The sequence below is a fragment of the Protopterus annectens genome, chromosome 11.part0 (assembly GCF_019279795.1).
Source record: "Protopterus annectens isolate FY-2018-M chromosome 11.part0, PAN1.0, whole genome shotgun sequence".
Taxonomy (NCBI): Eukaryota; Metazoa; Chordata; order Ceratodontiformes; family Protopteridae; genus Protopterus; species Protopterus annectens.
Genome location: NC_056745.1, coordinates 1398166068 through 1398192170, shown reverse-complemented (window position 1 = coordinate 1398192170; position 26103 = coordinate 1398166068). Strand labels below are relative to the sequence as shown.

The 26103-nt window shown below is 37.8% G+C and overlaps 1 protein-coding gene across 10 annotated transcripts in view; it reads left to right on the top strand.

Moving 5' to 3' along the window:
* The window catches only part of LOC122815864 (F-actin-monooxygenase MICAL2-like), a gene marked incomplete at its 3' end in the record, with an annotated part of 2588394 nt that overhangs the window by 1661294 nt on the left and 900997 nt on the right, over positions 1–26103 (top strand). For 7 of the 10 annotated variants that reach the window (XM_044088682.1, XM_044088687.1, XM_044088686.1 and 4 more), the window contains 1 exon segment: positions 4453–4542. In XM_044088682.1, the coding sequence (XP_043944617.1) occupies positions 4453–4542 (90 nt within the window). 10 annotated transcript variants of the gene reach the window in all.

Sequence of the window (26103 nt, the reverse complement as noted above, 5' to 3'; positions counted from 1 at the left end):
TGAAAGCCTTTTGAATATTCTCATGGAATCCCAACTTGTGCAAGATATGTCTCACCTAAAAGAGAGAGAGAGATTCCTTACATTTTGAAAAAGACTCTGCAAAGATAAGCAAGTTATATAAATACTGAAAAATGTGGATACCATGTAGCCTGCAATGAGCTATAACTGGAGCTGAACACTTTGTCAACACTGCTGGTACAATGGACAGTCCAAAGAGTAAAGCAGAGAACACATAAAACCTTAAGAAACGCCTGAAGTCTGGATGAATAGGAATGTGATGATAAGCATCTTTTAAGTTTAGTGTTACCAGGAAACTTGAAAGAGGAAGAAGATACAGCAGTTTGTGAAGTGACATCCTTTTGAGTTTGGGTACTATCACAAACAGGTTTAGGAAAGAAAGATCTAGAACTGGCTTGCAAGTGTTTTCTTTCTTTGAGACTAGGGGTATCCTTGAATAAAACCCCTTCCTCACCTGAGCAGGAGGAACTACTTCTGTCTCTCCTTGGGACAGTTTGTGATGAAGAACAGGTGGAAACAAAACAGTCTAATTTGCCAGATGAGGAATGACCCGCTAGAAAGAACAAATTTCCTCCCACTATCATCTGTAACACTGATGAATGATTTTCAGAATCTGTTTGTCTAAACAATCTTTTGTCAAAGAGAAAAAGAAGATTCAGACTTTCTGTAAGAGAAAGATGGCCAGGATGGGAGGAGGTCACAAGGTCTCTTGAATAGTCATTCAGACTTGTTTAAGTGTCCTTGGCTTTGGAAGATTTGAGACTTCTTTATGGAACCTCCTTGCAACTTCTTAAATGTCTGTTTATCTCAATTCTGTTGAGATTGTTTATTCTTTGTCAAATTTGGATGAGGAGAAAGAAAATCCCTTAGATAATTTGGAAAAGGAGGGCTGAAATATCTTAGAGTTTCTTGGATCAGCTTGCCTCTTTCATCAAACATTTTGATCACCGCTACAGCAGAGGGGACAAATACTTAAAGTCTATCCTAGGGAGAATTTAAAATCTAATTTTTAACATCATCTGGAAGGTTATGAGAATGCAGCCAAGCAAACCTCCTTAAAACCATACTATTGGCCATAGCCTTGAAAGAAGTATCAACAGAGTCATACACACACTGCAAACTGAGTAGTAACCTGTCCAGTAGAAGAAGCTAAGTTAGTTAAAGCAAATTTTTATTCACAAAAAGAAACTGTAGATAAAACATGTCAGTATAAAACAGTATGTCAGAATAAACTTTAATATATGACCCTGACAGTTTAAAGTTCTGAAATTCAAAGTTGCAGAAGTATACACTTTTTCAAATATCTATCAATAATTTTCTCATCCTTATTAAAAAAGTAGAACTGGAATTGACTTAGTGCTTAGCAGCAGAGGAGTCAACTAATGCTATAGCTGCTGGGTGTGGTTTGGGAATAGTGTATAAAAAAAAATTAAAAGACTGAGGAACTTTATGCATCTTAGCTCTCATTTTAGGGACAGCTGTCTAACTGTCAGGAAAATTGCAGGCAGTAAGACACACCCTTTAAAGCAGACAGGACAGGAGAAATGGGTGTAGGTTCCAGAAAATCCTGTAACAACTCTGTATTTTTAAGGAACTGAGAAACCTCAGAGTTCTTCCATTGAAAACAAGGGATATTCTAGCAATAGTCTCAGAGAAAAAGAACCCCCCCCACAAAGAGAATCAGAAGGACAGTTTTCCCCTGAGTCTGTATCAGAAATCTGAGGACAAATCCCTGAATCCATCTTTGCATCTTCCTGTTCATATTCAGAGTTTTGAATCTCTTCAGGAAAGGAGGCATCCCTCTTTCTTTTACTGGAAACTACTGTACAAGAAGGAGCCCGGCCCAATTAACTACACACTACAAAAAAATTGAGGAACAGTAGATGAATGCTCATTTTTCTGTTTCTTTCTGACAGGAAAAATGGGTCCAGCTGAGTTACTAATAGCAGCTGCTACTTCCCCAGGGATGGGTACAGCATTCTGATACAACAGAGAAGCCTTCCTTGTTCCCTCTCCCAGGACCAACAAGAGTGGTTCTCTTTTGCCTTTGCCTACTACAGGGACCCCAACAGCTACAGAGGACATGGGTAACCCCCATTCCATAGTGGCTGTAGATGCTACACCAGAGGGATCTGGGGTAAAAGATGAGTGGTCTGAGGTACAACAAATGGCCACAGCAGAGTCACCCACCAGTGTTTGAGGCAAACTGCTATCCTGCTGTGGTTGCAAAGGCTGTTTGATTAACCTTTTCTTTTTGTGGCTGGAAGAAGGACTGACCCTGGCTGTGACAATATGTTCCATGGTCAAGCCAAAAATAGTGCCCCTATCCTGGGAAAAATAAGCAACAATGCCAGTAAAACTACCACTCAACAAAAGTTACAATTTTTTGACAGAAACACAGTAAAAAAGCACTTTCAAACACAATGGCAACCCCACAACATTTAAATCGTCCCAGTTTCTGCAAAGAAAATAGTTTATCAGTTAGATAACATTGTTTTCAAACTGATAGAAATGAGTGCTACATTTAATAGTATGTTACAGTTTCGAGACAATCCATTAAAACATTACACTCCTAGTTTTGAAGAGGAAAGTAATAAAACATCGGTAAAAAATAAGCATGGCAGCTTTCAGAACACTGAAACACTTCAGATCACTTTAAATAAGTTACACAGATTCGTAGTCCAGTCTATGCCCAGACAGTGACTCAACACACTACTGAGACCACTAGCTGCCTTTCTATTAGTGAAAAAAAAACATGCTGCTTTTTTCTTTGATGATTCATACGTTTTTGTATCTGATTTTTACCCCTTCTTGCTAATAAGCTGCACCCCCATGTCATTGCAGTACTCTTTAAAAACCTAAAAGTAGTTGCTGTGTCACACATTATGCTTTGATTTTCCATCTCAGTCTCTGAAAAAGCTTGTGCCAAAACTGAGATATGGAATTTGTTTAAACAGATAAAACATCAGCCCACTTTTCTAAGATTTATGTAAGCATTTTGGTTCTTCCTTGCAATTTTCTTGTGTTTGTTACATAAGCAATGGACAATCAATTTGTGTCTTTTGGCTTTTCCCGGTTAGGGGTTGCCACAGCGGAACTCCGGTCTGCTAATGATTGGCAGTAGAGTTTTACGTGCTGGCTTGCCAGGCCTAACGCACAACCTTCAACGAAGGAATGCCCATTCACGCATGTCGCCACACAGAAGACGCTCTAGCTGAGAATCGAACGGGCAACGTCTAACTGTGAGGCGACAACACTACCGCAGCACAACCACCGCAGTGTAGCAATGGACAATCAATACTACATTTAAATGTTTCATAAATCATCTCATTCAGTGTGTCTTCATAAAAATCTAGTGTTAACTTTAGCTTTATTCTTGCTGTCCACTTATGCTGCCTGTACTAACTTCTGTAATGTGTAAACACGTGGCATACCTCTCAACTGTACAGATTTTCGCAGAATGTCCAGATTTTTGCCTTATATTTTTGGTCCGTTTTCCATAAAATCATGGCTTCCTAGCAAATTAGTGGTGAATCATTGAAGAGTGAAGTTAGAAAATAATGACATTTGAGTTTTAGACTTCATAACCTTCAGAAAATTCATGCTAATGCAAAACCTGTTATTCTATCAACTTTCTAAGTTTGTAAGAGCAATATTTTAAAATTGTCCATATTTGTACCACTTTTGTTATGGCTTTGTCCAGATTTCTTACTCTAAGAGGTTGAGAGTTATGCTCTGTGGTGCTTTCTACTTGTACTATGCATGCTTATATGCTTCTGTTATTTCTATGGTATATGCACTACCTGTACTACCTTGTGCCTGGACTGTGGCTAAAAAGGGTTTTTTGAGTCAGTAAGCCTACCTAGTTAACAAATAATTAAATAAAATAAAAATAAAGAAAATAATTCATGCTTCCTGATCCTTAATAGAGTTGTCCTGAGAATGCATTTGGGTCTCCTACCTGTCTGTCATGACCTGGGTGTAGGGGAGGATCTGTCTGCAGAACAATGAACAGCTGTCACCTTCACTGCTTGACAGGGTTTGAAAACTATAGCATGCTAAGTCAGATTTCAACTAGTATATCAGTCTGAGTAGTAGGGAATTGGGGTATTATAGCAATAAGTGAAGTAACTGCAACATGTGGGCAATAAATGGACCTTTTAATTAGGAAATATGTCTACATTTAAACGTATTACACATGTGCTTATTTCTAGTACTGTTATTGCCACAGAAATTCTGGAACTTATTTTAATTCTAACAAACTCTATTTTTTCTATGGCTGTGTTAGTTTATTGATCATCCCGCAGTGGCTGGTTTTGATTTAATGACATTTCATACCGGAATACAATATTTTTTAGCATTAGACAATTTTCTCTAATTCATAATCCACTGTTTCTTGTCTTTCTGTCCTGTTTCTTTCATGAATTTAATTAGACAAATGGAATTAAAAATTTAGCAAAGAACCTGGAAAAACTGTTTTCCAAAGTGGACACACCAGAGGTTTCTGTGAAAAATGAAAAGAGGGTGAGTGTTTAAGTTTTAAATGCAGTAGCTATAAACACATTACTGCCTTGTTTCATCCGCAGTGCATACTAATAGTTGTTGGTAGATAATTTCTGTGGAATATTTGTGCTGTTTCATTTTAAAAAGTATATGTAATGAAAAGGCCTGTAATTTTCTTCATGGTTTGGAAAACAGTAATAGGGTCGGTTGTTAAAATTTAAAATGTTCATTTTCTGAGACCTATAGTATTATTGTATGATTACTGAAAAAAATGTTTCAGCATGCTGGCTGTCAAACAACAGAAATTATAAAAATCTGCTATAGGTATTGCCACAAACAGGAAATTAACTAGACATGTTTCTGATCTGACATTGATTGTATGGTGATCTGCAGTTCCAGTAGATTAATAAATTTCTAGGCCTAAAAACTCCCGGTATTGATTTATGGTAGGGCTCAATATTGTGCCAATATTCTATGAGGTAAAAAAGACGTGTTTTCCAGGTTTTATCTTACCTGGTGACATCATTTAAAAATGAATATGTTTTTAGAAGAACTCATTAGAGGTATGGAACTCTTTGGCATGTGTGGTCTTGTCCATATTTTAAAGCAGAAATCTGTTAAGAACAGAATTGCTGGACAAGATGGTCACTGTGTCTTCAAACTTTGCTGTTAAGATCAACAATTAAAACAGGCATTATAATGAAATAAAATGTCATTTAACAAGCCACCTGAGATTCAAACCAGGATGTCATAAATTGCTATCAGAACCAGGACGACACTAAATATTTTTGTATAACATTTGTTGCCAGCAAGCTCATCTTTATTCTGGTTTAGTATTTAATCCATTTATATACTGAGCATCTCCTCATGTTGAGATAAAATTTTTCAGCTCCACTGTTGCAGTGAACCACTCTTCTGAGTGCTATCCCTGTCCTGCATTCTGCCATTTACTGTGATGAACTGAATCTCTATTTTGCATGAGTATGGGGGCTTTTTTTCAGTCATATCTCAGAGGGAATATAACATTAACATGAGTCTGATCATCTTCAAACTGGTATGCAATATGCAGTGATGTGAAGCAGGGGCTCACCAGCATGGTTCTGCAGCTGTGTTACTTAGCTGTCCACTTATACTGACTTAATATACCATTTCACTATGACCTGTATACTTGACACATGGACTCCTTATAGCACGATCAGGCCCCTCCTGTTCCTGAGTTACTTCTCAAACCAAGAGGAGTACGCAAGACTAAAAGCTTTGCTCCAGTGATAGCCATCCTTGGAACATTTTATGTGAGAATGTGTAGATAAGCTAATGAAATCATTATTAGTTGCAAACCTTACAATACCTTAATGCTGTGGGAGCTAAAAGGGTTTGGTTCTGATTAGCAAGCAACTGATTGTAGCAGATCTTCAAATTTTTGGCATAGCCACTGAATCAATCAGGATGCTGTTTGTCACCTTCTCCAAGAGTAGATATCTCCTTTTTTGTAGTGGATAGCTCCTTTTTGTAATGGATACAGAACTGCAAAGAACCTCTGTGCTATTCATGAGGTTCATCTGAATGAAATCATTAGATCCAAGGCAAAGCAGAGAAGCTGAAAGTACAAAATATGTCAGTAACCATATATAGTATACCGCCTCATTAGCCTGACGAGCCTGGTCTGCAAGGCCATGGAACGTATCATCATGGAACTCATAAACAAAGACATTGGTAATCTCCAAACTCTGGACCCTACCCAGTTCGGATTTGTAAAAGGCAGATCATGTCTCCTAAACCTGATTGACTTCTTTGAAGCAGTCACCAAAGCCATAGATGAGGGTAAGGTGGTTCACACAACTTATCTAGATCTCGCCAAGGCTTTTGACACAATCCCCCACTCTGGAATTATAGATAAGCTCACTAAACTAGGTATAAATAACTATGTCACAAGACGGGTTGCCAACTGGCTCACAGACAGAACCCACACTGTGAAAGCAGCAGACACCAAATCCAACTTCAGACCATTGACAAGTGGAGTACCACAGGGTTCAGTCCTGGGTCCTCTCCTGTTTGGTATCTACTCCTCTGAAGTGCAGGCTAAAACAGAAGGTCTTTGGCTAACAAAGTTTGCAGATGACTGCAAACTAGGAGCCATAATTGAAACTCCTAATGATGTGGACATACTACAAAAGGGCCTCACTGAGACAGATGCCTGGTGTCAAAGCCATGGCCTGAAGCTCAATGCCAAAAAGTGTATTGTCATCCCCTTTGGTAAAAACTCTGTACCCATGAACTACCACATAGCTGGTAGTCTACTTAACACCGAAAATGTGATGAGACCTTGGGACACAGGTGGACAGTAGTCTCTTCTTTGATAATCACATCACCACAGTGGTCAGGAAATCCTTCTACATGCCTCACCTCATCACAAAAGGTTTCTCATCCAGGAAAAAAAGAGGTCATTGTTCCCCTTCTACTCATCACTAATTAGACCCATTATAGAGTACAATGCCCCTTTTGGTATGTACCTCACAAGACATCTACAACAACTGGAAAGGCCACAGAAATACCTCACAAAGAGGATTACTGGCCTCAAACAGATGCCCTACTCAGACCGTCTCAAAAAACTCCAGCTTTACTCCATCGCATATCGCCTACTCAGAGGCGATCTCTGCTTAACATACAAAGCTATGTCAAACCCAGAGCTGTTGGACATGCTCCACTTAAAGAAATCCCAATCCCTCCGAGCTACACACTCTAGGGACCTAAACCTTGTCACCACAATAAACAGAACATGCTGGAGGGATAGATTCCTGTCCCAGAGACTTCCCATACTCTGGAACAGACTACCTATCTATGTCAAACAGAGCTCCTTATTAGCACTGTTCAAGAAAAATCTTGATGACTGGATGGGAGATAGGAAATTCACCCCAGGGATCACTTCTGTGGCTCTGCTGAACAGGGGCACAGGAAAATAGTTTTCTTGGGTGGCGAAAGCCAGGGTACATTTTTGGATAGGCTTATATAGGCCCTAGGGCCAGTAGCCTATTACCTGCCTATGAACCTATGTAACCCTGACACTGTCTGTAATCAGTTTTCACAGGAGTCAGAAGTCAAATGTTCCTGCATTATAAATAAGACAGCTCAGCTCTGACATCTCTAGCTTTAGATCGGCTCCTTTGTCCTATCCACAAATATAAGAATAGCCTTGCTTAGTTTGATTTGTGTGCTCCCATTCTTTATTGCCAGGCACATTTCTAATTCAGATCCATATCCCTTATGGGGGACTTTGAATTTGTGGTCAGGAATGAACTCTTTCATCATATTCACTTAAAATCAAATGTTCAATGCTTGAAAACCCCTAAAAGACTATCATACAATTTAGTTACATGAACTTTCCAACTTTCTTCTCTCATGTCAGTGTTCTACCTTAGGATGACCTGGTCCACACTTGCTTGACTTTGCATCTGAATGAGGCAATCAAACAGGCTTCAATTATTTAGGAACATTGTTCTTCAACGTCATTGCTATTTAAAGTCTGGGTTTATGTTAAACTTTGAGAACTCTTCTAAATAAGTAGTTTGGTGTGATCACAGTTCAGAGCATTTCAACCCATCACATGTGACTTTCTCACAAATCCTGTTGGCCTTGCTCCTGTCATACGACAATTCACAAGTCCAGTTTTCAGGAGAGCAATACCAGCTTATCCTTCAAACCATGTCTTTAAGAAGATCAGTATAAATATTACAGTAGTTATGAGACATGATGGGTTTTGTTTTCATGTGTTATATTAATTGCTTCTAAAAGTGCTTTCAGCACTAAACTTGATTCTTATCTGAAGTGCACCTTACATTGATACCAAGATCATAAAAAGGCTTTTAAGTTTCTGCAAGTTCTTGTTTAGTCTTTTGCAAAGATCATTATGAAAAGTAACAGAAAAATTAATTAGTCATACTTCTCAACTACTCAGTCTGCAAATTTGTAACATTGTTCTGCAAACTGTGTGACATGTTAAAAAATACTTCGACTTTTTGACAGTGCTTGAGGTGGCAGTCTAAGGCTGAATCTTTTTTTTTTCTTTTTTTCCTAAGATTGTGCTTACTATGGCCTCAAGCGAGAAAATGTCTTAGTTCATTTATACTTGCAAGACTTATTTTCTCCAACAAACAATAAATAGAAGACTGTATGGATTTACCCTTATGTTTCCATATATACCTTTCATATGAATTTGCAGATGTGCAGAACATGCACTAGCTCAATATGAAAGGTGAATTGGTTTATTCATGCTAAAGAAGCAAGTTTGTCATATTTCCTGGACAGCTGTGCATATCATTAAAAAGGTGGTGTCTTACCTATGGAAGCATCTTTGCCTAATAACAAAAACAGCGGTTTTATACATTTTCCCTGTTCTGAGTACCGAAATGATAAGTGATAAGGATTACAGAAGTGTGCAGCATATGAACAAATTCTTTAGAAAAGACTGTAGGATTTGTTAATCCTGATAGTACAGTTCATATCAGCAGAAGTGTATATCTGCTGAATACCATTAGTACAAGTGAACATTTGCATCCAGAAAACAAGCTCAGGAAGGGTTCAGGAGAATTGATGCCACTGGCTAGCTGGCTTGCTGCCAACTTAGAATAACAGTCCAGTTGGAGATTTTGAGGCTGCTGAAACACTGTAATCATGGAGATGCTCTCTGTTCTTCCTGGAAATTAGTAGACTCAGCAGCTTTTGATGATTGTATGCTGCTGGTAAGTGAACTTGTACAGCAGAATTTAATGCTGTGTCCCAGCTTTTTATTATTGATTGCTGCAGTGACACTGAGTTAAGGTCTTAGTATGAAACTGCTGAATGGACCATAAAAGGACTTGGAGAGCAGGAAGTAATCATTTTTTTCTGTAAAAGAATGGCTTGGATGTAATAATAGCACCCATTTGTTAACCAGGTATGCCCATTGGTCACACACAGAGTACCTTTTGAGGGGTAGTGTGGGACCAATGTCTGGTTATGTGACTTTTTCAAGGTCACACAGCAGGCAAGTGAGAGCTGACAGAATCAAATCTTGTACCACAAGAACTACAGCTTACACCCTTAATTGTCTGTACAAACTGCCAGATAAGTGTGCAGTACTTGAATGTGTGAGGGGGTATGATAGCAATTTTTATGTTACTCTTACTGTCATTGGTCTTATAAGTTTTTTATTATATTGATTAAATCATAACAATAAGGCAGTGGGGAAACTGGCACCTCTGCAGTACTGCAGGTACTCATTTACAGCAGAATGGAGTTGATAGGAGGGAAGGGATCTGAAGGCTTAGTTGCTCAATAGGTAGCAAACTTGTCTTTGATTCAGATTGCTGTTTGTTCTATTCCCACACCATGTAATTAATTTTCAAAGAACAACAGTGCACTGCAACATAAGAGAGGGGGGTGGTGCTGCACTTCTCATAGTGCCGTCCTTTGGATGGCAGGTTAAATAAAAGCCTTATATATCTGAGTTTGTGGTAGCTCAGGTGCATGTAAAACAGACCCTATCATTTATGAAAAGGAGTAGGTTTCTTTTATTTACATATTATTTACATAATACCTTATGTACACATTTATATGTTTACATATTTATAAATGTACATATTACAATATGACATACTTATTTACACAATTTCATTTTTATATACAAAACTTATCATTCTTATACATTCTTATTTATATTAGACTCCCGCACTCTTTTTTTTTCCATAACCACCATCTAATTTTTTCTTAGTATTATTGATAATATCCCTTTCCTATTAAAGAAAATGTTATTAATCTTTAATTCCATATTATCCTGCAGAAAGCATTTTTTATGCATTCTTATTTCAGATTCTTTGCTTTTATTCTTTTAATGCCAATATTCAATTAGATCCATGTTCATATTGTTAATGTCTTTAAAATCTTAAAAAAGAATCTGCACATAAATTTTCCCACATTTTTTTAGTCTTTTACATTAACAAAAAAAAAACATGTTCTGTGGTTTCTTCTTCACCACAATATAAGTATATTCTATCACTGTTCTTTTTATATGGCATATTACCTTTCACTGGCAGCTTTTTCCAATCTCCATAAAAAAATCTTGATATTCTATTTTATTGCTACACCATTTCTTTCTTTCTTTGTTTAATTACTTTAGTCTTTTCCTCTGCTAATTTTTTTCCCATGGATTAACAAAAGAGTACTGGCTCATTATATTCCTATACCATGCTTTTCGCTCTTCTATTTCATCAGTCTTTATTTTCCAAATTTTTTGTTGATAATTTTCAGTTTCTTCATTAAAACATTCTTTTATTTCTTTTTATCATTTCCCAAAATTCTTCATACTCATATTTAAACAGTCTTGTTACTAATTTCTCATTTTTCTCACTCATCCATTTCAGTATTTTACAGATTTATGGATGCTACATACTCCACTGGATTTAACAGATCTTCTTCTTTGTTTGTGTACAATACTCCCCTTTAAACTGGATTTATCTAGAACTCCATATAAATGTAAAGAAAAATCACTTCTAACAATTGTTTTTCAAATATTTTCAGAATCATAAACACACTTTAAAACATGCTATTTACCCAGTAATACTGAATTTATCAAATCCATTTTTCTTATAAGCTAATCTATGTGCTTTCCATAAAAAATACATATTACTTCCTTTAATAATGCTTCCCATTGTGCTGTGTTCCATTTTGTACCAAAACTTATACCTAAACCAGAAAAGTATTTAATTGTAAATTGCATACCTGCTATTTTGACTATATCTTCCATTCATTTGCTTTTATCTTTACTTAATAACATATCAACTACACAAAGTATAGCTTCTCTCATTCTTACATTATTTTAGTTGCTTTAATACTATCATCTGCATATATCATAAACAATGTAATTTCTAGCCTGTTTGCATTATATATTTTGCATTCCTCATTTTACAGTTCACCTCACTTCATAACTAAAGCAAATTAGATACAACTCATAGGGCATCCTTGTCTTATACCACTACTCATCTCTATTTCTTTCCTTAGCCATCCATTTACCCAAATTCTTATTGTAGTATTACCAAATGTTGTCATACTAAAATTATGTATCTTCAATAATTCCCATAACATCTTATGTTCTGTTGTATCAAAAGCTTTATTAATATAACCCACCATGAGTTTTACATTGTCTGTTCTATTTTGAATATAATCCACAATTTCCCATACTATTCTTAACAGTTTTTGACACCCTTTTCCTTTCATACCATGTAGGCTTTCTTCCATTATATATTCCTTGTAATAAGTATTATATAACACTGTGAGTCTCCAGTTCTTTATATCTTCTTTTTCACCTTTTTCCATATGAATTTTAATGTAATCCACAATTTCCCATACTATTATTAACAGTTTTTGACACCCTTTTCCTTTCATACAATGTAGGCTTTATTCCATTATATAATCCTTGTAATAAGTATTATATACCACTGTGAGTCTCCAGTTCTTTATAGCTTCTTTTTCACCTTTTTCCATATGAATTTTAATGTTCCACTACACACAGACCTTCATTTGACCATTCATTCAGACCATATAACAAATATTCTTTTTCCATTCTACTAATTTTTTTATACATTTTAAATCTGATTCAGTCTGGCTTTGCTGCTGAGTCTGTGTTAATTGTTTAAACAATTTATTCTATTCATACAAAGTAAAATTTCCATAATCCGAGATTGAGTTCTTTTTACCTCTCCTTTTTATTTTTCATTTCTCTTATTATACAACTGTTTTCTTTCACTATTTTGCTTAAATATGCTGATATGCCTTCTATTTTCACTTTGTAGTAAATACATTTGCTTATGTAGTAATTTCTTAATTTTTTCATAATTTCGTATCTGTATTTCTTTCTCTTTCACATATTATTCTCATTCTTTTCTATATTTTTCAAACATGTTTTTATATGTTTTGCATACTCTTCTTTTCCCATCTTATCTTTCTTTGCTGTTGTAAAAAAAGTCTTTTATATTTTCTTTAAAAAATAATCCACCATTCTGACCAACTAAGATAAAATGTCCTCATAATCATAATAACATGACTTGTCCATAAATGTAAAATGAATTCCTTTCCTTTCTTTTTTCATTCCATTCTTTTTAATTTATTTTTGTACTCTTTCCTATTGTAATATGTTCTTTATTTTCATTTAGTTCCATCCATCCATCCAAAACCCCTTTTTCCCATTTTTGCACATGGGGTTCGGGTTTCACTTCAGCAGTGACAGTCATCTATCACCAAGGGTTACACCGCTGGGTAGTTAATTTTCATGTACTTCCATTCATATTGCCAACATAGAACTTAAGGAAATAGTACTATTTAAACATGAGTGCTCAGTTGCATTGGATCTAATTTGCCACCTTAGTTATCTTAGTTCTAAAAAAATCATTGAGCCAGGTTTAAATAGTACTGTTTCCTTAAGTTCTGTCCTTAGGTTAAAAGCTGAAGGTTTTATGTAATTCAAGATTTCCAAAAATGTATATTGTGTGATTTTAGTACATGTGTGTATATATTAATTAAGTTATATTCCAATATTTATAGTTATTTTATGTCCTATATATGTTGTGTGCATTTTTAAGAGGTATGTACTTTTTAGTTAATCAATCATTGGTACAAAGATTTTTCTAATTAAGCTAATTAAGTGGAGAGGTATAAGTAGGGTCAGTGTTTTTGATGTATTTGTATTCAGAAGAAGTTTTCAATGAAAAACGAAAGCACTCAATAAATCTACTTTATTGGATTCTGGTGCAGCTCTTTTATTTATTTTTTATTATTTATTATTTATTATTTATTTATTTATTATTTATTATTTATTTGTATTACTTTGTAGTTGGGGGAAGACCTATTCGGTCATAAAGTATGCCGTATGGGTGAGACAGCAAGGGAAGGAACATGAAACTGCGGAAACTTTGATGGAGTCAACGTTGAGGATTGATAGACCAGTGAGTTCCAATATGAAAGAGCAACGGATGGCACAGGATGAAATTGAAGAGAATGTGCCAAAGAAAGATGCTATAGAATTTTCTATAGAATGGCCGCAGAAAATAGAAGACAAAAAATGTGCCCTCAGTTTAGAAGAAAATGAGCTAAGAGAAGAGTTGCTCGATTTTATAGAGATAGATATACAAATTAAGATCAATGAAATAAATAGACTGCAGAAGGTCAACAGGATATATTATTGTGCAGCTAAGTTAATAACAGATAACATTCTACCATAAAAACACAGTGTAGTAAGGGAAAGGAAGGGGAGAAATTGAATACCATCACTGAAGTATTGAAAAGAGAAAACTATAAAGCAATTAAGACAAGAAGTGTCACTGTTAGAAGATTATAGAAGAGGGAACAGATCAACAAAAATACTCAGAAAGATGTAAAAGTAAAGCACACTATCAGAATAAATCAGGATCTGTCGTGCACTATTGCAAATAACAAACTAAAAGTCTCAGCACAGGCAGAAAATTTTAGAAGATATACAGATAAATATAAAAGAAAAGTATGAAATAAGCAAGTTATTAATGACTCCTAAAAGTTCTATACAAAAATTGTGAAACAAGGCAAATGAAATTGAAAGACTACCCAAAAAAGAAGAAATAGATTCATTTTGGAGAAATATCTATGAAGATCTTGTGGAACATAACAAAGATGCTAAATGAATAGAAGAAGTAAAAAAGAGAATAAGAAGTTCAAATGTACAGGATATGAAATGGGGTGAAGTAACAGCCAGAGAGACTGAAACAAAGTTAAGAAGAGCCTACAACTGGAAAACCTCAGTTCCAGATGCAGTTCCAAACTTCTGGCTAAAAGTATTAAAATCTTTGTATTAAGATTTAACCATGAGTAAGAACTGTATATATGCACACCCTGAACAGACACAAGCCTGGTTAACAACAGGAAAAACAATGCTCCTACTTAAGAGTGAACCTGCAAGTTATCCTAAAAATTATAGACCAGTAACTTACCTTCTGACAACGTATAAACTACACCAGAATAGATGCTGAGAGAGTTTACAGTCATTTAGAAGAAAACTCAATTGTGGCAATAGAACAAAAGGTTAATAAAAGAAAGACATATGAAACAAAGGATCGTTTGTTGGTAAAGTCATAATGGAGGACTGTAACAATGGGAAGAATCTAAGTATGGCATGGATTGACTACAAAAAAGCATTTGACAGTATCCCACATTCATGGATAAAAGAGTGCTTAAAAATGTATAAGATACATTCTACACTGATAGATTACATTACAGTGCCATGAAACAGTGGTAACCACTTTGCAATTAAGCCATGATAAAGGACAAATTATTATTCCCGGGATAAAAATTCAAAGGGGATATTTCTGGGTGACTCCCTATTACTGAGGCTATTCTGTCTTGCCCTGAACACATTAAGCTGTCTACGTCCCACATTAAGCAGTGGCTATAATTTGGCATCTGGAAAACAGCAAAGTGTAAAGAGACCTCTCATCTTTTTGTGGATGATTTAAAACTGTATAGGTCAACAGATGAGGAACTGAAAGCAAAACTGCAAGTGGTTAAAACTTTTTCAAATGATATTAGAATGTCATTTGGTCTTGATAAATGTGCAAAACCAACCTTTAAAGTAGGAAAGCTGCAGCATCAAGAAAACATCAGTTTGGGACAGGAATGTGGTATAAACGAACTTGAGCAAGAGGAAGTATATAAATATTTGGGAATTGGTGAAGGATCAACAATAAAACATGAACAAATGTGAATAAAAGTCAGTAAGGAATATTTTAGAAGGCTTAAATTAATACTAAAACAGCATTGATATCTAGGAATAAAGTCCAAGCTACAAACCAATTTGCTCTTCCTGTCTTAACTTACAGCTTTGGAGTGATTGATAGCCTCCAAAACGTGTTGGAAACGTTAGACAGGAAAACAAGCAGGATGCTTCATGCTCATTAAATGATTTATAAAAATCAGTGTATACCAAGATTATATATCCCATCTTCTATAGGAGGTATGGGCCTCCTCGAAATTGATTGCATATATATATATATATATATATATATATATATATATATATATATATATGTAATCGTGGAACTGCACACATAGGTTCATAGATCTGTTGAGTAAACAAGACCCAAATGTAGTGAAAGTTCTTAAACATGAGGAGAAAAAGTCTAAGATGACTTCTCTGCTTAGTTTAGCAGAAGCATATTGGTGTCAAGTGGGAATGGAAATTAAACAAGAAGTAGATGAAAATCAGGCAGTAACCGAATGTGCCAAAAAAACAAAAGAAAGACTATAAGGTGAAAGATCAGATGAGAAGGCAGGAAATGTGGAAAATGCATAAATATAACTACAAGTATAGGAAACCGTTGGAACAACCTCATGTTGATCAGGACTGAATGCATGAATTGTTAAAGAGAGGTGAATTTAAACCAAAATATGAAAGGTTAATATTGGCAGTCCAATATAGTGGACTACGTACAAGTTGGTTTACAAAGTCCATTGAACATGTGGGAAAAATGGAGAAATGTAGGTTTTGTAAAACAAAACTGGAAACAGTCGCACGTCTTGTAGCTGGTTGTGATATGCTAATGGCAGAAAGATTGTATACTGAAAGGCATAATAATATGACAAGACTGTGCATTGGGGATTGTGCAAGCATTATGGTATTGAAGTGGCTGAAAAACATTGGAAACATGAGTCACAAAGCATCACAGAAAATGATGAAGTTTATATCACATGGGATCACCCACTACCAGCAGTTCAAAAAACAGATGCTAAGAAACCAGATATAGTAGTCCATGAAGGAAGACAAAAGTAGCATTGATTATTGAAATTGCTAAAACCAGTGACTACATTATCTTACATACAGAGAGACACAAAGTCATAAAATACCAGGATTTGCATGCCGAAATGAGGGCAGTATGGAAGAAGGATACTCAGACAGTTCCAGTAGTATTAGGGGCAGCAGGTCTTATTAAAAAGAATTTACAACCTTATTTGGATATGTTACAAATCCATATAACTCCATACACATTGCAAAAGGAGTCATTGCTGGACACACTGCAGGTGCTGCAAAGAGCACTTTTCGCTAACATCAAAGATTGAAACAGTACTAATTTCATGAACTTTAATTGTACTTTGACTTAGGGTCCATACCTGTCATGGTATTAGAAACCCAAAAGACTTGTAAAAATTAAAAAAGTGAGCGTTCATTAGCAGATGTGTTAATTGACTTACGGCAGGTAAACTGGGCCATTATAACACATGTTGTTCAACTCCAAATAAGTAGAGAATAAATAAGTAGAGAAATGGGGGAATTTAATAAAGCCTACACTTTTTTCTGTGTAGGCATTGTGCCACACTGCTAACATGGCCGTGAACATTTTTAGATTCAGTAAGTGCTGCTGAGCAGCTCGCATGAGCTCGCCAACATGGAAATTTCTGTGGCATGCAAATCACTTCATGAGCAGGTGAATCTTGTGCAAATGAGGCAGGTAGAGTGATCCAGGAAGCAGATAAGCAGCCTGCAGACCCCGTGTCAGTGTCTGTAATGTACAGGGAAAAATTCCATGTACAGGACTGTAGACAGAAAAAAGGGCCTTTAAATATGTAGGGAAATAGAGAGAAATGGCATAGCACACACATATATGAGCAAAACTATCCTCTGTGTGTTCAAAAAGTTACAGTAAATATGTTAAAATAAATTTTTTTTAATAATCTTAGCTTGTTTGCAGGATGAGCTGCAGTGTGCAAACATGCCTTAAAAAGAAAATAAAATGTGGAAAAATCAAATATTAATGTCATGAGACACAAATGTATTACAGGACCCTGTCTGCAGTATCTGCAATGGTGCATTGGTGCTGTTGCTAGTGTGGAAGGGCTTGAAAGCGTGTAGTATCCAGGTTTTGAGCACAGATCCCTATGCAAATGAGGTGGAGTTACTGAATAGCATAATGGGGTAATCATGTCTGCAGATCCCCACGTGTAGGCAGAGAACCATGTTGGTGTTCACAGAGGAGGTAGCTGACATCAGGAGTGGGTGTGTCCACTAATTTCTGAGCTGACTAGAGCATAGCTGCTACTGTTTGTGTGGCACGCTTCCATGCTGAGTGCACAAAGTTTCAGGGGGGGTGCACTGACTGCTAAGCATTGTTTATTTACAGGGCACACGTTTGAGTGGTGCGCAGCAATGCTCAGAGTATCTAAAAGGCCAATGATGTATTAATTAGTGTTGATCCTTGCTTAACTTAAAGTAGGGCCATTAAATGATGTCAGTGATATATTAGTCAGGTGCAATGTATCATAGGTAGCCATAAACGCAGTACAGTAGAGCACTATAAAATATGTATACACCCTACAATCTGATTTTCCCCCCATACTCTGCACCATTGGAGTACATACTTGGGGATTTTAACTGAAAGGATGCTTGGGGCTGCTGCAGGTCTGCTACATTTGTATGTGTTAGATGCTGAAGTCAGTACTGTTGCTGCTACTGACGATAAGCTTAGGCAGAGAAGGAGAAGAGTGTTCAGGCTCAGGGTAAACTTCCATAAGCTACATGAGCTGGAGATTGTAGAGTGCTACAGGGTGGACAGGGACATACTACAAGAACTCACTGAGCTCTGCCACCCTCAACTCAGGCCCACGGCCAATGGAGGGGAACCCATCCAAGTGAAAGCAAAGATATGTGTAGCCCTTAGGATAATAGCCACAGATATCTTCCACAGACCAACTGGGGACATGATAGGGTCTCAAAGCCAAAAGTATCCATGGTACTCCCCAGTTCCTGGATGCCATGCTACCACATGCCAGTGAGCATTTTCCCCTCACCCCTGAGGTGAGGGCCGGCAATATGCAACACTTCTACTGTGTAGCACACTATCCTGAGGTACTGAGTGCCATAGATTCCACTCATGTACACACCAGGGCACCTCCTGGTGAGGAGTGTATAATCTACATCAACAGCAAGGGGTACTGCACCATCGATTGCCAGGTCTTGTGGAATGCCGAGGTGATTATCACGAATGTGTGTGCTGGCAGCCCTGGCAACTAATATGAAATTACAGCTGTACCAGATGTTTGCTAGGGGGGACATCTCACACGGCCATTTACTGGGGGATGCTGGCTATGCACTGGAACTGTGGATGATGACACCCATCAGAAATGTACACACACCCATGGAAGAACGCCATAATGAGGCACACACACAAACTAGGAACATCATAGAGTGTGTATTTGGGTTACTTAAGTCACGGTTCTGGTGCCTTGATATATCTGTTGGACCCCTGCAGTACTCTGCAGCCCCATTTGCACATATGTTCACAGTATGTGCCATGCTACACAGTATGATCCTGCTGAAACAGCTGCAGCAGGATCAGCATAGGGAAGGGATACACAGCCACTGACCAGTGCCTAGGTCAACACAGCCACACTCACAGGATGACTCGGAGGAGGCGCACCCTGATGATGTCCCTGTAGGCAGACGTAGGCATGCCTAGTACACCCTGGCCTTGGCTAAGAGACAACACATAGCACATTCAATGACAACCTAGGGCCATAAAGACTGACACCTTACTCCTGCACACATATGTTAAAATAGCTGATGCCAGGCAACCCACACAACCTCTGCCTATCCATGTATTGGCTTTGTACTGCTTGCATCACACAACGTCAGCCCTGAACTGCAGTTCTGTCAAATGCTGTATTTTAAGGTAAGTCTTTAATCTACACAGTAATTGTAAAGATTACTATAATAAGATATCATATTTATGGATCTGCTGCTGTTATGCAAGGAAATATAGTAGGGTTTTTGGTCAGAATTAACATCCACATGGGACAGCTGATACCCAGTCCAATAGTATGCATTCCTTAATTTTCACTAGGCCTCATGGTTGGAATATTCACAACATCAGGCAAGGGAGATGTTAAACAGTGCGCACACATGATATTTGGACTACTGTCTACCCAAACTGATCATCTGTTGTTCACCCACCCCCAACACAGCAGTGTACCTATATAACCACTTTAATACAAAACCAGCTGTAGTATATCAGTGGACCAGGCAATCTCAGGGCTGTAACATAGATAGCACTCACACATTGTATGTCTTTGTTCACCCGTGATAACAATGTACATATGTGTACTGTTGACTGTGTGCTGAATGACTCCTCTCTGTCTAGCGATCTGTGTGGCTCAGTGAACTAGGAAATCTAGCATGGGTGATGGTATTGATGGTTCTAATCTGGAATTACTCACATCTTTTGCATGTTGTTGCATGTTGGTGTTGTCACAGAATGTCATACCTCCCACCTTCTTAGTGCAAGAAATATGGACTAAGCAAGAAAGATTGGGGGGACAAAGGCCCAAACATGGGGAAAGAGTTTAAATATTGGTCACATAAACCTAAACAGTTGCTGGAATTAAAGGTGTTGCAGTAGTGCATATTTTCTGATGGATATAAAGTCTGACACACAATTGTCTATAGTTAGAAAGTATTGATGTCAACATTCAATAAAGCACCAGAAGACCACAAATGTGTGTGGAACAAACCAAACATATCAGATAAATCTCTGGACAATCTATGAAAATCAGGACAGTTGAGAGGTAAGCAGACTGTCAGTCTGTTGATGGTGTAACATTACCAACCTCAGTCACATATTTAGTACAGCAGACAGCTGGGGAATGCTGTGAATATTTTGAGTGAAGTGCAGTACTGCAGAAACAGGAACGGATGTTAATGTCTGTAACATACAAAATCCCGGACTGGAATATGGGTAGGTGTGGCCTGAAGTCACATTATAAGTACTGACAGTCCTACTGGACATGCCCGTACACTTAGTAAAAATGATTGCACTTCTGTTGGCCCTTCATTGAAATGACCTGTTATGTATAAATGTCTATACATAGACATATACATATAAATATCCATCTGTCAGTATCTCTCTCTCACATGCATAGTATATCTATCGCTATGCAGTGTCAAATAGATATATACTGATATATATAGCTGTATTATTAAAATGATACATAGACTCCCCCATATATCTATATAACACATACATATCATGCACACACACAGCTACATGTATATATACATCCCTGTTGTATACAGAAATGTGTGGATGTTTGCATTGTCCAACATACCCTAATAATGGTGAGTAAACTGATCTGTCACACAGCCATAATGTTGCTCAAAGGATCCAAACTAAGGGCCCAACAGTACATAATCCACTTACCTACAGACCCCATGCCTGCTGGATGTCACCATATGGACAGACACAGGTGAGCAGGTGGTATAATGTATAATGGTGTCAATGCACGTATGGACAGGGCACATTGTCCCTGCCCACAGCATCGTGGCAGTACTCGTAACTGTACACACATAATTAGGATGACAACAGTTATCTCACTGTTAGGATACGAGATGCAGATAACAGTATGAACCAATATCACTCTGCAGGCTACAGATGCTGTTCAACATAAGTCTAGTTTGTGGAATGCACAAGTACTGTGCCTGCAATCACATATACAACAGACTTAACCTGTGGCACATGCAATAAATACTGTGATCTATGGTGTATAAGCCTAGATAGGTTGGGGTTCTAATCTCACTGTAGCCCTGCATGGTGTGTGTGTATATCTATATGGCATATGTATGATTACCTTTGTAACTTAGGCATAGTTAGGGTTTTGTATCATTTTATTTGTAGCAGGTGATGTGGCCCCCCCAAATGACTAACCACAACAAGGCTTGCTGATATCAAAAAGCATTATATGTTCTACACTGATACTATTAGCAGACATGAGTTGTGTTGCATCCATCGGATACTGTGATCTGTAGTGTGTACTAGTATATAAGTAAGTGTACCAATCTACATACAGCCAACTTGCAGTGTGTGTGTGCCTTTGCATGTACTGTATGCATTAAATTGAAGTGGTGCTAGCCTGAATATGGCCATGTTTGTGTATGAGGCTATTACAGCAGTATACATCATGTTATGGAGCCATAGGGCATATGAACTTAACTAGCATAATGGCCATACAGCCCTGACAATCAGAGACATCTGTATACCCCTTGGTACAGGACCAACACATATTGCCTAAGTCCAAGAGGGACTCAGGCAGATGCTGTGTGTTGCTATGATGGCCGCCCAGCCAGTCAGACAGATAGCATGTGCTGAGGTGCACTGAGCTGCTCTGTGTACTATTAGGCAGGGTATTTTTCAAGGATGTGTTTATTTCTGCTAGACAAATGTCTCCCACAAGTATGTAGTACTAACATCACATAGTAGGTTAATGTCCTTACAGTGAGTCATCCATCCACTATGCTCCCTACAGATAGGCAGCATATGCACTCCAACAAGGTCACACCTTGCCCTGTAACAAACTTTATGCATAAGTATGATGACCGCTACCATTGTCCTTGGTAGACTGTCATACAGATGTGAACCTATGGAGCCATGCACGTATACTGCTGTACCTTGCTGAAGTCATATTTCTGGTGTGCTGCCATGCCATACTGTGCTGCTTCACTGCCGCCATATGTCCATAGGTTATCCCCTCAGACTCCTGGAACAGAAACATACACAGGTCCATGACATACTTGTCATTGTGTAACAATGCCACCAGTACAATATCATACAACAAATCATAAAAAGTTATGTTGCATACTCATGAGACATGCCAGCATACAGTGTATGTTGGTGACCACTACAAGTGGCATGGCAAACAGTACTGCATTATGCATGTCAAGTAATATAGTCACTCTGTGCATCAGACACATAACTTCATTCCCCTGCATTGATGGGAAGGATGGCAGGGATGTGGCACAGGTATCATCACTTGCATAGGGTGATGTGTGGGGGTGCTGGAGGACTAGGCTGTCCCAAATGGTTGACAGCATGTGTGTGTCAGGAAGGAGAGTGGGTTAGATGGACCATGGAGAGGTGCCGTGTGTGTGTGTGTGTGTGTGTGTGTGTGTGTGTGTGTGTGTGTGTGTGTGTGTAGGTGACCTGCATGTGACAGTGGTGTGTGAGTGTGAGCATGTACACAATCAAGCTCAGTGCTAGCCCTACACATGTGCATGTTGGACAGCTTTAGACAGTACATGGTAGAGCTGACAGTTCACCGTCTCCAGCCCTGAACATGGGAACTGGCTCCACCAGGAGTTGCACTGGCACCATTATGCCCAAGGTCAGACACGATGCTAGTACCTGATGGTGATTGCTGTCTGCTGGCACAGTATCCCCCATGGGACCACCCAGGACCAAGTGCCCATGGCCTGCCATGTCGTGGTGTGGACAGCACACTCCCTCTGTTGTGCTGGATGTACTGCCACTACTGAAGCGTAACTGTGCATGGCCGTGTGGACTCTCAGCAGATGGTGTTGCTGACATACGTCCACAGTTCCAATGCCCAACTCCAACAACCCTTTCCAGCACAGACAATGTGTGGTTCAAGACCGATACTGTGTGAGCCCATTGTCTGTCCACTGCATCAGTGAACCGATCCAGGGTGGCCCAATGCATTGGAGGCAGTCATAGATGTCAGACTGTGCTGCATCCATAGTCTCAAGCATACATATGGTGTTCCATTGAGAATGTGCCTGCATAATGGCCTGAAAAATGTGTCAAGTGACCAGTGATGTGCCACTTGCAACAGGTGGTGGACTGACAGCAGTCCTCCTGTGAGCACCCCTGTCAATCCACCTGTGTGGGACCTCGCCAGCTCTCTGGCTATGGCCAATGTTTACACTCACTGAAGCCATAGTTGCCACACTGGCCATTCAACATCTCCACCGTCTTACTGTCCAATATTTGAGGCCTGTTTAGACTGGGTATGTGTGGGTGTACTGACTTTGTGCAGTGATAATGGGGGTAGAAGAGGGATGTCAACCTCTGGGATAGATTCAGCCCCTGTCAACCCCACCTGTGCCTCACTGTGGACACCATCATCATCAGAGTCTCAAGAGACACTGACATCAGGTTGTGTGGGGAGGGGGACCCCAACCCGCCCGGTCACCTGTGGAAACCAAGACAAAACAGTACATTACTACCTGCACTATTATGGATGGGAAATCCACAAAGAGTTATAATAATGAGGATCCACAACTGCATTACTAGTCTCACATCTTCTCATCTCTGCTTCCATGCACAACAGACTTTATCACAACAAAATACACATTTGACTCAAGGTCTTTATAACAAGCATGTCAGGTAAATCACATGACTCTTAACCAGTACAATATACATTTTAGGTATGCAGTATGACACTATACCTGGTAAAATAACACATAAACCCAGTGTATCTATCTTAAATATATACAAATACAAGTTCCAATGCTAAAGATATGTACCATTGACCTTTCGGTTTTTACAAGGCATGTCGGATTAATTGCCTCATGTACACCAGGAGGCTTATTCACTCTGAACTATAACTGCAAAAGTGTTTCTACTCATTCAACTACACTTCTGTGATTACCCACTCTAGGAAACTTGGGTAACTGTTCCAGAGTGGAACTCAAACATTCTACTCTGGTAACACAGAACATTAAGTGTATATAGGGAATTATCCTGGCCCCTAGCTTTAATATTATATATGTGTTCCATAATAAAATAGTAGTACAAACACCAGAGTATCGACCACCACGATGATGCAAAGAAAATTTCTTTATTCGAGCAAACAGAGATGAGCGCTTCCGCGTACACACTATACGCTTCTTCAGATCTACTAATTAGGTGAAACAGTGATTCTTATATACATCTAGTATGCTCAATCTAATAAACCAATTAAGTAATATAGCAACAATCATCCAATTAATACATCAAAAGCTGGTAGAAGTTCAACACGCAAGATACTACTGAAAGCATCTGACTACAAAAACCAAATAGATTATTGCACTATCCCTGCTAATAAGAATAAAACCACTGTTACAATTGCCCTAAAGAAAACATAATTAAAACAAGGCATAGGTATATGCAAAAGCATATAAAAAGACATAATATTTGTCATAAGGCAAAACATATATATATGTGTATCAGTCTAAAGCTTATATAACTAATATAGACATATAAATATCAACATTTCATCATATGCTTTCAAATTTGAATGTATAAAAATATATAGAAAACATATATATATATTGAATTGTTCTGAAAATATATATATATATATATATATATATATATATATATATATATATATATACATATTTTTTCTCCTGAAGCATATATATATATATAAAGTGTATATTCATATATATGCATATTTACTAAGCCAGAACCTTATTTTAAAATTTTTTTATACATTTATTTATTAGTTGATTATGGAAAGTAGCCTATAAAAATCAAATATATATGAATCAAATATATAAATATATTTTATTAAACAGTTGAAAGAATTAAAAAATATATGTAATATAAAAACTAAATTTATGTACATATGTATGTATCTGTTCTAATATAGAGTAGAGGGGCACATGCCTCTTAAAGCCATAGGGGAACATAAAATTGACGAACATGAAGTTGATAAACCTAGTATAATGCACTATATGTGTTATTAGTTAGTCTAATGATCTAGTAGAGCTGAATAAATATATAAAAATAAATATATATGTGTGTAAATATATGATAAAGTAAAATAAAATATATGATAATGTATTATAAATAAATAAATACTTTTAATAAATAATTTTAAAAATGTATATTCAAGTATAAAATAAAATGAAGTTATTATTTCAGGCTCCGCCCTTTTAATGAAGATCTAACACTAATGTATTGATTTAGTCCAGGTGGATAGTGTGCTTTTAGACGTAATAATAAAATAGTATCAAGCTTACCAGGAGCTGGACCATGGTCTTGGACAACTCCTGATGGACCTGTAAAAAAGTTGAGAGTGAGGTAATGTTAGTATCACTGCATTTTGCAGCACAACAAGGTAATACCTGCAAATATCTCATATGTACACTAGCTACTGTCTTACTTGATGTATTGGTGACATTCTGAGTATGAGTGTTCAACTGAGCTTACCCCCCCCTCCCAAAGCACATAGACTTGGCACCCATGTAAAGGTATGTACAACCTGACAGAATGACTGCTACAGTATTACAGTGGTGATCACAGTAAGCTTACCTGCACGCTCCTCCGCTGTGGACACTGTGGCACCCACCTCCACGATGTATGGTGTGATGGATGCCTGGGAGCTGTCATGTGATCTTAGGTTCACCAGGAATTCCTCAGTGGTCATGAGTGCTTGTTCCATTGCAAGCCATCCAGCACTGATAGCATGATCCCTGGATACATCAGCTGCTCTTCGTTATGCAGCATTCACCATGTCTGTAGCATAGTGTCAAACCTGTTCATATATCCTGTCCTGGTGTCCAGGCTCATTCACATCCCAGACAAGGTCTGCCCACAATGTAGCCTAGTCCTTGAAGTATTAGTTCATTCTTCGTATATGAGAAGGGGGCATGACATCTGTGATACATTAGTCCTGAAACATACCAAAAGAGAAACACATTACAGGATCAAATACATGGAAGGTCACTATTTACGGATACAGCAAGAACAAAATGTCCAG